Here is a 12584-nt window from a genome sequence, read left to right as displayed (position 1 = left end):
ATATATATATATATATATATATATATATATATATATATATAACACACATATATATGTATATATATATGTATATGAAGTATTTTATTCTTTTTGGTGCTATTGTAAATGGGATTGTTTCCTTAATTTCCTTTTTGGATAGTTTGTTGGTGTATAGAAATATAACTGATTTTTGTATGTTGATTCTGTATTCTGAAACTTTACTGAATTCATTGAGGTTAGATTTCATGTGTGTTCTTTTCTTACATGTTGTGTTCTTGAAACACAACACAAACAAATAAAAAACCTCCCAAAACCCAAGGAAATTTTGGAGGTGACAGGTATGCTTATTATCTGGACTGTGGTGACGGTAACACGAGTGTATACGTGTGACCAAACCCACCGAATTGTATACATTAATTAGGTGCAGTTTTTTTTTGTATAAAAATTATACCTTAGTAAAGCTGGAAAACAAACCAAAGCAGAACAAAAATACATGTTAGGAATTACTATCTGTGGTGCAAATCATTTGCTTGGTCTGTGTGTTGGGCAAAAACTAGATGCAATGTCTCTATAATGAAACACAGAAACCTGGTTATATTACTCATAAACTTTAAACTGTGTTTTAAAAGAAAAAAAAAAAGGAACTACAATTGTCCCCAGGTTAAATATATCTTCTAGACCAAGAAACAACAAAACAGACAAAACCAAACCGAAACTGCAGTGATTTTATCCAGCCACTAGATGACACTGCAGCTTTTACATGGCCACACCATGTTTGGGGAACAAGACAATTTAGCATAGGGGAGATTCTGGAAGCAAACTTACCTTTAATATTTGTAATTGTGTTACAGAGCAAGAGCTTGTGTGCCAATGGCAGGCAAAGAAAGCCAAACTCTGACCGAGGGTGTTTGCAGCAAAGTAAAGGTTTATTTGCAGGGCACCAAGTAAAGAGAACAGGCAGCTTACGCTCAAAAGACCCGAAGTTCCTTATGCTTTCAGGCAAGGGTTTTTGAAAACGGTGTTAGGGGAGAGGATTTGGGATGTGTGATCAGCTCATGGACCTTCTTCTGATTGGTTGGTGGTGAGGTAACAGGGTAATGTTTCTGGAATCTCAACCTTCTGGTTCCAACCAGTCTGGGGTCTATGTGCTTATGGTCAGCATGTGGTCACCATCCTCTACCTGGGTGGAGGTCTTAGTTTCTGCAGAACAACTCAAAGACATGCATCAGATTATCTATATCCCTTCAGGAGGAACTAGGGGTCCTGTGACTCTATTGTCCTAATCGTTAACTGCTTGAGTCTGCTCTTTGGAACTTGGGGAAGGCCTTGGAGACTAAAGCCATTTTTTCTACAAACAACAAACGGGGGACATGGAGGGAATTTTGTACCTGGGAGGACCCCACAGGATCCTGCTTGCTTTCAGTGCCCCCTTTTCTCTGGTACTCCTCAATCCTGAGGGGAGTAGAGGCAATGACAAGAACAGGAACAAAGTTTTGGATAGAGAGGTTAATCATAAACTCAGCAGGGGAACTCTGTTTTAATTGGTCACCAGAAAGTAGAGTTGTAGTTTAAATAATGAAATTATTTCCTTAATGCTACAATATTTAGGCTTATTTAAAATAAAAGGTTTTTTAAACTTAGGAGTAAATATAGCTATCCATTATCGAATATTTTGAAACTATAGAGAAACATGGAGAAGAAAATAAATATTATCCATACTCCTACTACACAGGGGAAAACCATTGTGCTTACCTTTATAGTTTTTCTCTCTGTCAGCATAGAGAAACATGAAACATAAATATTCAGTATTTAGCAGGATGAAATCTTATTGGCTATATTAAGTATTTTAACTGACTTAGCAATAATACTTTGTATATTTTCTCATATCCATAAACATTCTTCTTAGTTATTATTTTTCAAAGGTAGCATATTATTTCATAGTGCACTAAATTAATTTAATTTAATTCTCAGTTTTGGACCATTAAGTGGCTTCTGATTTATCACTACTAAAAATAGCCCTTTGATAAACATATTTGTGGTTATGTCTTGAACAGCCAAGATTATTTCTTTAAAGTTCCACCCCCCCCAAAAAAATGTTCACATCAAAGGAAAGACATAAATATTTTTAAGGCTTTTTATAAGTATTTTCAACTGTTTTCCAAAGGTTGAACTAAACCAATTTATATGATCACTAACAGTCTTTTTGGTCATCTATTTTCCAGTATTTTCTCTAGAAATTTTATTAGCATTTTAATCTCATTTATGATAGATTTTCATGTGTGAAAATCTAGTCGAAATTTTGAAAATTGAGAACAAGCTTAGAAAGATCATGTCTCTATTAGTATTATAAAAACTTTGAATCAATTGAATACTGACTGTAGGATCTGACATTTCAATGGCTTTTATCCTTTTAAAAATACTTTTAAACTTATTGAATCCCTATAATCATCTGAGATAAGCAGGTAAACTATTATTCCCCTTTCCAGAGGAAGAAATTGAAATTATGTTGGAGAAACCAAATAAAACACAGAAAAGCGATAGTTAAAAGTTTGAATACAGGACCAAATAAAGTAGGATATCTGTGATATATTTCCACAGCATCCTGCATATTCTCTGCTATAAGGCTCCATCACCACCATAATATAACCCTTTACTTTACTGTTTGTTTTACAAATAGACCGTAAATTCCCCAAGACTAGTTTTCATGCCAAATTTGCTTAGTGTTTTAACTTTACTGTCCACCACAGTGTTGCTTAATAATCACTCACTGAATAATTAAAAAAAAAAACAAAACCCTCAAAAAATGCTATGTAGAAATAGACACATCATGTAGAAATGCTGCTTTTTGCTAATACTTACTTTGAGGGCATGGCGTTCCCATTTATAATGATCACCACTAAAATTTAATACATCTTTGGGGTTCACTGTGAGCCACATGCTCTTCTAAGTCCATTTTCATGTATTAACTAGCTTAATTTCTAGCTAATTTTAATGAAATTTCTACCTAATTCTAACTAAAACAGCTGGTCAACTAGAGAGAGGCAGAAATGAAACTTGGACAGTATTTCTCTTTCACTCCAGCTCTCAACATCTACACTTTCCCGTACACATTTCACAGTGCATGGATCCAAGACATTGCTTTCTAACATGACCCAGGAGTAGATTGTTGTTATTAATGATAGGATATCAGAGTTTGGAGCCTGTAGGAACTGAAGGACACTGAGATTAAGAAACTCTATATTATTTATCGCTAAGCAGTGTCTGGAATCCAGATTTCTTTTCAATATGCCATACTAGTGACAACAGTTTAAAGATACTACATATAGCATACATTTCCAACTTTCAGAGAAGGAGAATATTGTGAAATACATTCATAAAACAATTTTGAAGGTAGTATTATTTTTCCTGATTGAAATATCTCATGAAGATTATGTAGTGCCTTATTTCTATTGAATGAATTATTTTATGTAAATAACTACGAGTATAGCATTTCAGAAATGAACAAGATGCTTTCAGAACATCAGTTATGAGGACAAATTATCCTCTCGTTTGGAGAGAGGACGAGCTTATAAATAAATCCTTGCAAAGTGACTTTAGACGCCTCCAACTTTCTCTGTGCCTCTTCAGGGTGATAAACAATAAAAGAAAGAAAGTGATAGAGTCAAATATTTTTAAATGACATAAATTCCTCTAAAGTCAATTAGAATATTTACTGAACTTTTGCTGTTTACAGAAAAGTAGATACAGCCCTTTGAAAACACACATGGAAACAACTTACAAAGTACAAACCATATTAGAAATCTAAGGTTTTACAATAGAAATATCTTTGAAAAAAAGTTACAGTATTCTGTTTCTTCCTTTCTAGCATGAGATATGTTTTAATATATTTTGAAGGAATGACCACTTTTTAGAAACCATTTTGTTTATTCTACTTTTATTTTAACATACATAAAAGCAGGTTATAATTGCACTGGAAACAAAAGACAAACAAATAAACACACATATTGCACTTAGAAAATACTTCACATGAAGTATTGCACATGATAGAATAGATCAGGAAAGGCACAAGGTTATAATCAGATAGGACTAGTATTTGAACAATACAGACTTTTTCCTGATAGAGATTTGCCACATCACATATTGCACATTTTCCAACACTTTTATCTGTTTTACAAATATTCCTCATATTCTTTGTTTTTGTCCTTAACTCTGTAAAACACTGTGTATAAGGCAATAAATTATGTACCATTGAAAAAGACAAGTCTCTGCTGAAGAAGTGAAAAAAAAAATATGATCACCCCATTCTTTGGGGGGCAAATGACAAAGTAACTTGACAAACTTCTTTAAAAAGAGAGAAACATTACAAAGCTTCATTTCATAAGCATTTGCCCATTTATATATGTCCTCTGAGTTAAAAAAAAATGCATTTAGACTAAATATCTCTGTTGCCAGTTAAAATTTCATTTGTTTACATTCAGTTTTTAATACTACTATCTAATTCCTTCATACAGTGCAAATGCGTGAAGGGCACACATCGTTCACAGTCATTCAACAATAAATAATAACTCTAAACTTAGTTACCTTATTATTTCTGAATTAAAAAATTATAAAGTGCATTCAAAAGCTTTGAAGTCATTTTTCTCATTCTTGGACAAAATTATCAGCCAACCTGTAACATTTTCAGCTCTTGGAAGAAGTATTCCACAGTGCAGATATTCCTGGAAATTTTCTCCCTTTTTTCCACAGTCTTGTTTGGAAGAAAGTTTCCAAAATAGTAAAAAGTTTTTTTCACAAAGTCTTTATGGGAAACTTCTGACCATAGAGCGCCATTTCGTCAACACACATTTCCTTGAGTTCCATGATAGAATAGTATATCAGCAAATATGATTCCTCTTTATTTGGAGGGTTTGCTACATATCCAGTGTAAATTCTTTTCACATTCTGTGCTGCTGACCTCTGTGCTGTTCAGAAATGCACAATAGTTCTCAGATCCTGTAAGGTTGAACCTGTCAACAATAAAGAAACCAGAATTATGTTCAGTTTATCATTTCCGTTCAGTTACATGAGAATCAACTTTGTGGTGGTGGAGGTGGTGGTTTCTGCTTTTTTGTTTTTTCTTAGTAGGAATGCACGAGGCAAGTGTGCCAGTCAAATGATCACAGAGTAATCTGCAGAGACAGTAGACAAAGATCCAAAAGAATAGTATGTGGAGAGAAGATCCAAAATTAAGAGTAGAGGACTCCATTTGTTTGGCTGGTGTATCACCACAGGAGTGACTCGTTCATTTCTGAGTTCACAAACCATTCCCAGAAAGTATAAACGTTCAACAATCATGTATACTAGCGCATACAGTTTTAGAGGGTAACAGTCACTGGTGCCCATTTGTGGGTGTGATACATACCAAGGATTCCTTTTCTAGAGATTTAAACTAATTTTCTGTATCTTTAATTTTCATAAAACTATTTAGGGAGCTAGAAATTCTTTCAAGTCTGAGTTTTCAGATGACAAAGATTAACACTAAACTTATACAATGTCCTTCAAACTTTAAAATGTACAGTTAATGGAAATAAAGTCAGCATCTTTAATTCTGGGGCAGGTTTTCTCTCAGATCCATAGAAGCTTCTAATTAGGTATTGAAAATATTGTTCTTTATCCCTGTGGAGATGAGAACTGGGAAAGCAAAAAGGGAATTACTAGCTTGTCAATAAAATATAAATATGAGATTGGAAATGTTGGATTATTTTCCCATCATCATATTTATACCTGGAATATTTCTGAGTCTTATTCCACTCGAATTTGCTGAGATCAAATTACTAGAAGCATTTATCGTATGAATTCCAAGCAGATAAAAAGAAAAAAATGATAATATTAAAGCCCTTCTTTAAAGAAGTCCGTAGAGTATAGCATACAAAAGAGATTGTTAAAAGTTCTGCTTATAAAGAGCTCAACCTTCATATAGAACAGTACTTCTACAGGAAAAAAGGATAGTGTTTCCCTTGAACTGCCATCCTGGGGAGGATAAAGAGATATCTTGAAACTCACCAGTTATTAAATTTTTTGCCATTTGACCATTTCCACATTTGGTCAGCTTCATTTTTCAGCCCAATCCAGTGTTCAGTTCTACCCACATGTTGTTTTAAAAAGATCTTGAAGAAAGCACAAAGGAACTGTATGTTAAACCACCCCTCGTGATAAGTATGTAATAAATCTTGTTTCTCAAATCTGCAACTCATTGGCATGATAGCTAAGCTGATTATTTACTAGTTCTACATAGGTTCAGCTCATGTGGATTTCTGGCCTCTGAGTCTAAACAAATCACATTTAAAGACTGAATTGAACTCTCATTTTGACCTCAGACTGATCATGTGGCTTTCTGTGACTAAATTTTCCTGGGTGGGAGACAGATACAATGTCTTCCCTTAGAAGGAAACAAAAGGAAACCACAGATTAGCTATATAAAATAGAATAGCAATATCTTATGGAATTGTTTTTGAATACTATCTTACCATGTCCTCTTCAGAATCAATGACAGCAAGAGTGGCACTGTGTTTGGAGCAAAAGTTTTGCGCCAAGGTCCAGTTCCTTGTTTTCTTGGAAATAAGGTAGCATTTCCCCTGGTATACTATCCAATCATCTGAGCATGAAGAAACATGGGTGTTTGGTGACACCGAGGACATATATTGGCCTGGACAGTTGTACTGGCCCACTGTGAACAGGAAAAGGGTTTGTTTTAGTAACACAAGAAACCAAATACCCACAGTGTGCAAAACTAGTTCAGGGGATGCTGTGCTATGCTAGGTGATAAACAAAGAGAGGAAAGAAGGTGAATTCTTTTTTTTTTAATGAATTCTTTTTTAAAAAAAAAATTTATTGAAGTATAGTTGACGTACGATGTTATATTAGTTTCAGGTGTACAACATGGTGATTCAAAATTTTTATAGATTATACTCCATTTAAAATTATAAAAAAGGAAGGTGAATTCTGGAAAGAGTAAGAAGAAGGCAGTTTCTCACTTTATCTGATCTCTCATTGTGCCTAATCATCATTGTACTCGGTATAAGAAATAAGAGGGAGTCACTTTGGTCAGAAAGTGGAGGGTAAATTTAAAAATCTTGAAAATAGTCTTTGGACTAGAAAGGCTAAAATACATTAAAATTCCAGGTAAGGTTTTGCATCTGAATGCAGATGGGGAAGAATTTGAAGATGTAGTATATACAGACCTATATTGGAAGGTGGAGGAGAGAATACTTTGCAGAGGAGCAATTCAGAATGCAGAAAAATTTATGGCTGGGGATGTATCATAAAACTGTAAAATTTAATGTTTGTATAAAACACAAATGTATCTTGGTATAGCTGTATGTTTCGAATACCATGACACAACTGACTCTCTGGGAGCTTCTAGATATATTCTATATCTATATATATATATTCTGTGGCTTTTGAGATAAGAGACTGACCGATTCCTGATTAATCTATGGCTTAGATATTATTTTTTTCATCAACAATGAATGTGCAGCCCACATTTTTCCAGTTAAATGTCTATATATTTAGACTCTAAATCGGCCCCTTTTATTCCAGATTTAAACATCTGCTCACATGTAATTTTCTCCCACAGTATTGTATAAATCATAAGCACTTTTAATATTTCTAAAGCACTACAAAACTAAAAAAACGTATGGCATCAATTATTCAAGGAATGTGGAATCATATTTAGCATTTCCTAGGAAATTGGCCATGTATGAAAAATGAGATTGTCCTAAATTAATCAGAACTTTTGATGAATTCATGAAGTGCAGACCCACCTGATAAAGCAACGAGAGCTATGATTAGAGTGGTGATGAAGACCACGTTCACTACAGCACATGGGATGGGAACTTGAATGGACCCTTCATGATATGCCGCAAAATGGGGCCTGGTGGCATTATCTGAAGAGAGAAAGTAGATGATGAATTCAAGAAGGCTATAGAAGTAAGAAAGAGACATTTGACTTTCTCTTGAGGCATTTAAAATAAAAAAATAGCTATATGTCTCCCCATCTTCTTATATGAAATTTATAAGTTAATTTCCCTCAAGTGTTGAGTGAATTTGGATAGTTTATTTTTGGCTAGAAATAAAACAATCCAGTCACAATAATGGTATCATAAAATATCTCCCCCAAATATGTACTCAGTAGCTATGAAAATTCTAAATATATCATAATTGTATTGTTTTAACCACAATAAGAACATTTAGTAAATACCTGATTACCCTAGAGGACATATAAAAAGAACATCCTATGTACAATCCCTTAACTTCTCTGTAGTTACTGTTTAAGGGAGATGGTATAAATGTGGGTGATATAATAAAATATGTTGAATTGATATAAAAATATATACAACTGGAATGACTAAAAATTTAAAAAAAGATGGATGGTACATTTTTGTGAATTTGGTAGATGTGAAGCATTGAAATTTCCATATATTACTGAATGGGAGAATAGAATGGAAAAAAATACTTTGGAAAACTATTTCTTACATAATTAAATATACACTTATCCTATGATCCAGAAATTCTACTCCTATTATTTTCTCAAGAAAAATGAAAATACATCTTCAAAATGTTTTATATAAGAATGTTCAGAGCAACTATATTCTTAACAGCCAAATCCTAGAAATAAACCAAGTATCCATCAACAGGAAAATGGATAAACAAATTATGGTATACCCATACAAGAAATTCTACTCAGAAATTTAAAAAATGGAACAACTGATGCATGCAACAAAATGGATGAATTGCAAAAAAAATGTTGAGCGCAAAAAATCCAGCCACAATTATATACTGTATATATTCATTTATATGACATTCAGGAATAGCTGAACTAAACTTGATGATAGAAATGAGAAAAATGATGCTTTTATGTGTTGGAAAATTAATTTGACTGGAAAGGAACACAGGGAAACTTTCTGGGGTGATGGAAAATGTCAAATGTTGATTGGAGTTGTAGGTATATCTCATTAAACTGTATATGTATGATCTGTGCATACACTGTATGTCAATTTTACCTCATTTAAAAATAATAGGTGAGTGAAAAATAAGATGTTTGAATTTTCCAAGAGAAGTTAAAATAATAGAGGAAATTTAACAGTACTATAGACTAAATATTGGGCGGAAATCAGTTTTTTCATTTATCCTTTGTATAATGCTAAAACCAAGTAAAAGTTTCATTTCATCAATGAGAAATATTTTTGTGGAAGGATTTAGAATATGAATATGATGTGAATGATGATTCTTAGTTACCAGAAAAAACCCTCCACCACCACCAACAGAGCTAGAAGGATATCTGTTCTAGATTAGAAATAAATAATTGAGAAAGGAGAGAGGGGAAATTTGTGACTCAGAGTTTGAATTTGATTTTTGCTAGGATGAGCTATCAGGAATTTTTAAAATTCGGCCTCACAAGAAATATACAGATTCCTATTATGCTCTCAAAAACTGAAATGTAAAATAACTACTTGAATGATATTAAAACTTACCATGAAAAATAGTCTCAATATGCAAAAATATCCTATTTTTCAGTATGGGTGGCTTTCATAATTAAAAGGATGTCTATACAGACACACCTTGAAATTCATGTATTTTTTTCCCTTAAAGCATTTCTTTAATGTTAAACTAGGCAAAGAGATGCTGCTTTCTTTCACAGTAATTTTGCTATGTAATGGATGTCAGCATCAACTGTTGCTTCTTCTGAGGATTGTTTTTCCCAGCATAGATCTGCATTCAGGTTTTGCAAGAGAAGACTTTACTTCACTCCTATCTGGTTCTATTTCTCTCAGCTTCTTAAAGCAAACCTTCCTTTTTTCACCAGCATGCAACTGTCACCGGAAGTAGCCTTTTGTAGCTAGGGTAGCAAGTTCAGAACTCTCTGTGTAGTTTCACTTCTTACCATGTGAGACTCAATCATGGGGTTCAAACTCAATGCAGGGACAGCTCTCGCTCCTCAGCAAGTGCCAACACATCCAAATAACTCATGCATGCCAGAGCCCATTGGCTTATCCATTGGACTCACTCTATTGGCTTATCCAGTGGGTAAGCTATGGAGATGATTCTCAGACTGTACTTTATATCCATTAGTGAGGGCTATTGTTACTCACAGTTTGACTTATCACCTAGGTAACAAAACACTCCCTTAAAAGCATACTTCCGCTCTGATTACAAGCCCTGCCCATTAATGGAGAAATTGAAAAGAAATCCACTGGTACATATTGAATCACCAAGGGTGGTGCTCAATGATTGTTTATACTAACAAAGCAAGTACAAATAGCAGCGTAGTCTAAACATTCGTAAATTAACTATTCAACAGAAAATTGGAATGATCTCAGGAACAGTTAAGAATTACTACAATAGTTCCTTCTTCTTTCAACTATGCTGTTTATTGAGTGGTTTTATTCTTAAATATATTTTTTCTTTTGGGCAGCTCAGCTGAGCCATCAAGTTATGGCTATCTGGTTACCAAAATATTTGTGTGGCTTGTACTTGCTATCCACACTTGATTTTGTGTCCTTAAGTGAAAGATGGGTTTATCAGAGGTAATGAATGCTTTTCTAAAGCAAACCACTCTAGTAGACCCATACTCAGAAAACAATCCCTTCCTCTAGATGTTTTTAGCTCTGCTGTTCATAACACATTCTTTGGTACTGGTTAGATTTGCTTACAAGTAAACTCTAGTTCCTACATGCTAGTGTTTTGGGCACCTCATTAATTAGAGAGGAAGAGAGAGATAAATGAAACAAATCAAGAAAACCTCACCAAAACAAATTATTGTAAAACAATGGGAAAATCCTGGTAATAGAAAATAGAAAGGTCTGAGGACAGAATAGACAAATAGAAAAGAAGAAAAAGTACATAGCAAAGATGATCATATTTTGATGAAAAATAAAAGAAAGGAAGAAAAATATCTGATTCATGTAGAATTTGAAGCCCACGATTAGAAGGGTGAAATAGAAGAGCGAAATGGAGGAAAAGAGTCCCATAAAGAATATAGATGATTTCATTTTCAAGAATTCTTTCATGACTTTCTCCTAATAAATTACCATTGGACACTGTAAATGTTCAGATGTTTATATGGATATTCTCTCAAAAATTAGAAACCTTTGTTCCCAGCAACTGGAAGATGCTGTCTTGAGAACACAAGATAAGGCACACACAGAAAGCACAAAATGGTACAAGGTAAAGGCAATCAAGAATGTAATTGTTGGGGCTTCCCTGGTGGTGCAGTGGTTGAGAGTCTGCCTGCCAATGCAGGGGACACGGGTTCGAGCCCTGGTCTGGGAAGATCCCACATGCCACGGAGCAACTGGGCCCGTGAGCCACAATTACTGAGCCTGCGCGTCTGGAGCCTGTGCTCCGCAATAAGAGAGGCCGCGATGGTGAGAGGCCCGCGCACCGCGATGAAGAGTGGTCCCCACTTGCCACAACTAGAGAAAGCCCTCGCACAGAAACGAAGACCCAACACAGTCATAAATAAATAAATAAAAGAACGTGAATTTCTAAAAAAAAAAAAGAATGTAATTGTTTATGTGGAAAACAGAGTTTTCCATAAAGAGAGGCAGTGCTTCCTAGAGGATGGATATGGGAAAATGATGGACAGTTCACTGGGCTAGGGCAGTGAGATTTCTAATTAAATCTGAAAAATTGAGATGATATAAACTAAAACAAAGAAACAAACCTTTAGAGAGCTTCTGAAATTCACCCTTGTGATTTCCTCTCAAGTTTCTATTTTGTCTTCTCATAGAAAAAGAAATATTTACTTCTTCCCCATTTTCTCCTTTATCCCAACTGAAATAGAATGTAACCAAGTTCTTCAAAAGGCAAGCTTCATTTTCCCCCTAACTACCATTATATACCATAGATAGATAGGTAGGTAGATAGATATAAATATAGATATATTGATAGATGCTACCAGTATATAAGGAGTAAGACCTGACTTACTTTGTTGTCTTCTTTTCAGATGCAAGGAGCTGGTCTCTGTTGCAGAACAATCTTCAGAATTCATCTTTATCCTCGTCACGATCCCTTGGTTAATCCCAGGTCAAGCCAGTCTGTAGTGAAAGTCTTTGCTGGAGCTCTTGTTCAGTCTCTGAGTCTCTGAGATATCTCAGCCTTTATATTCAGTTACGTTGTCTCCACCCGCTTCCTCTCACCTCCGGATCGTTCAGCTACTCCTGTCCTCTTTAATTCATGCTCTAGTGGCCCAAACAGTTTACAATGTGGTGTTGTGGTGAGCTACGGGTTTTCCCTGCTGTCTGAAATGTGCTTTCTCACAACTGTAGGTGCAGCGTGAAGAGACAAGCGAGACTTTCCCAGAATCTGAGCTATCCTTCCTTAAATTTGTAGAAAACAAATAATTTAGGAAACAGAATATCTAAGCAAAGAATTAAAAGTTAGGGATTCCTATCTTTGAGATGGAAATAATGTGGGGAGTAATATTTCCCTGGAATCCCATTCATTCATATAATCATATACTTAACAATTATTATTTTATTGAACATCTACTATGAACCTGACACCGTTTGGGGTTAGAGGATTTATTGTTGAATAAGAAAGTTACCATCTCTATTCTCATGGAT

The 12584-nt window shown here is 34.5% G+C and overlaps 1 protein-coding gene across 1 annotated transcript; it reads right to left on the bottom strand.

The window, feature by feature from the left end:
- Positions 1-3981: 3981 nt before the first annotated feature.
- LOC103014827 (early activation antigen CD69) lies at positions 3982-12079 on the bottom strand. Its single transcript, XM_007196102.3, has 5 exons — positions 11947-12079; positions 7782-7904; positions 6486-6685; positions 6022-6125; positions 3982-4985 (listed from the first exon to the last, which is right to left on the bottom strand). The coding sequence occupies exons 1-5, from the start codon at positions 12008-12010 to the stop codon at positions 4874-4876; spliced, it is 603 nt and encodes a 200-aa protein (XP_007196164.1). The 5' UTR covers positions 12011-12079; the 3' UTR covers positions 3982-4873.
- Between the last annotated feature and the right edge of the window lie 505 nt (positions 12080-12584).

The sequence above is a fragment of the Balaenoptera acutorostrata genome, chromosome 11, assembly GCF_949987535.1.
Source record: "Balaenoptera acutorostrata chromosome 11, mBalAcu1.1, whole genome shotgun sequence".
Classification (NCBI taxonomy): domain Eukaryota; kingdom Metazoa; phylum Chordata; class Mammalia; order Artiodactyla; family Balaenopteridae; genus Balaenoptera; species Balaenoptera acutorostrata.
This window is presented reverse-complemented; position numbering and strand designations above follow the sequence as displayed.

Excerpts from the sequence above, each read along its gene's own strand:
- LOC103014827 (XM_007196102.3), bottom strand. The coding sequence starts at position 12,010 with ATGAATTCTGAAGATTGTTCTGCAACAGAGACCAGCTCCTTGCATCTG. Across the intron at positions 6,686-7,781 it reads AGCTCTCGTTGCTTTATCAG|TGGGCCAGTACAACTGTCCA; the intron begins GTGGGTCTGCAC and ends TCCTGTTCACAG. Across the intron at positions 4,986-6,021 it reads GGCAAAAAATTTAATAACTG|GTTCAACCTTACAGGATCTG; the intron begins GTGAGTTTCAAG and ends TATTGTTGACAG.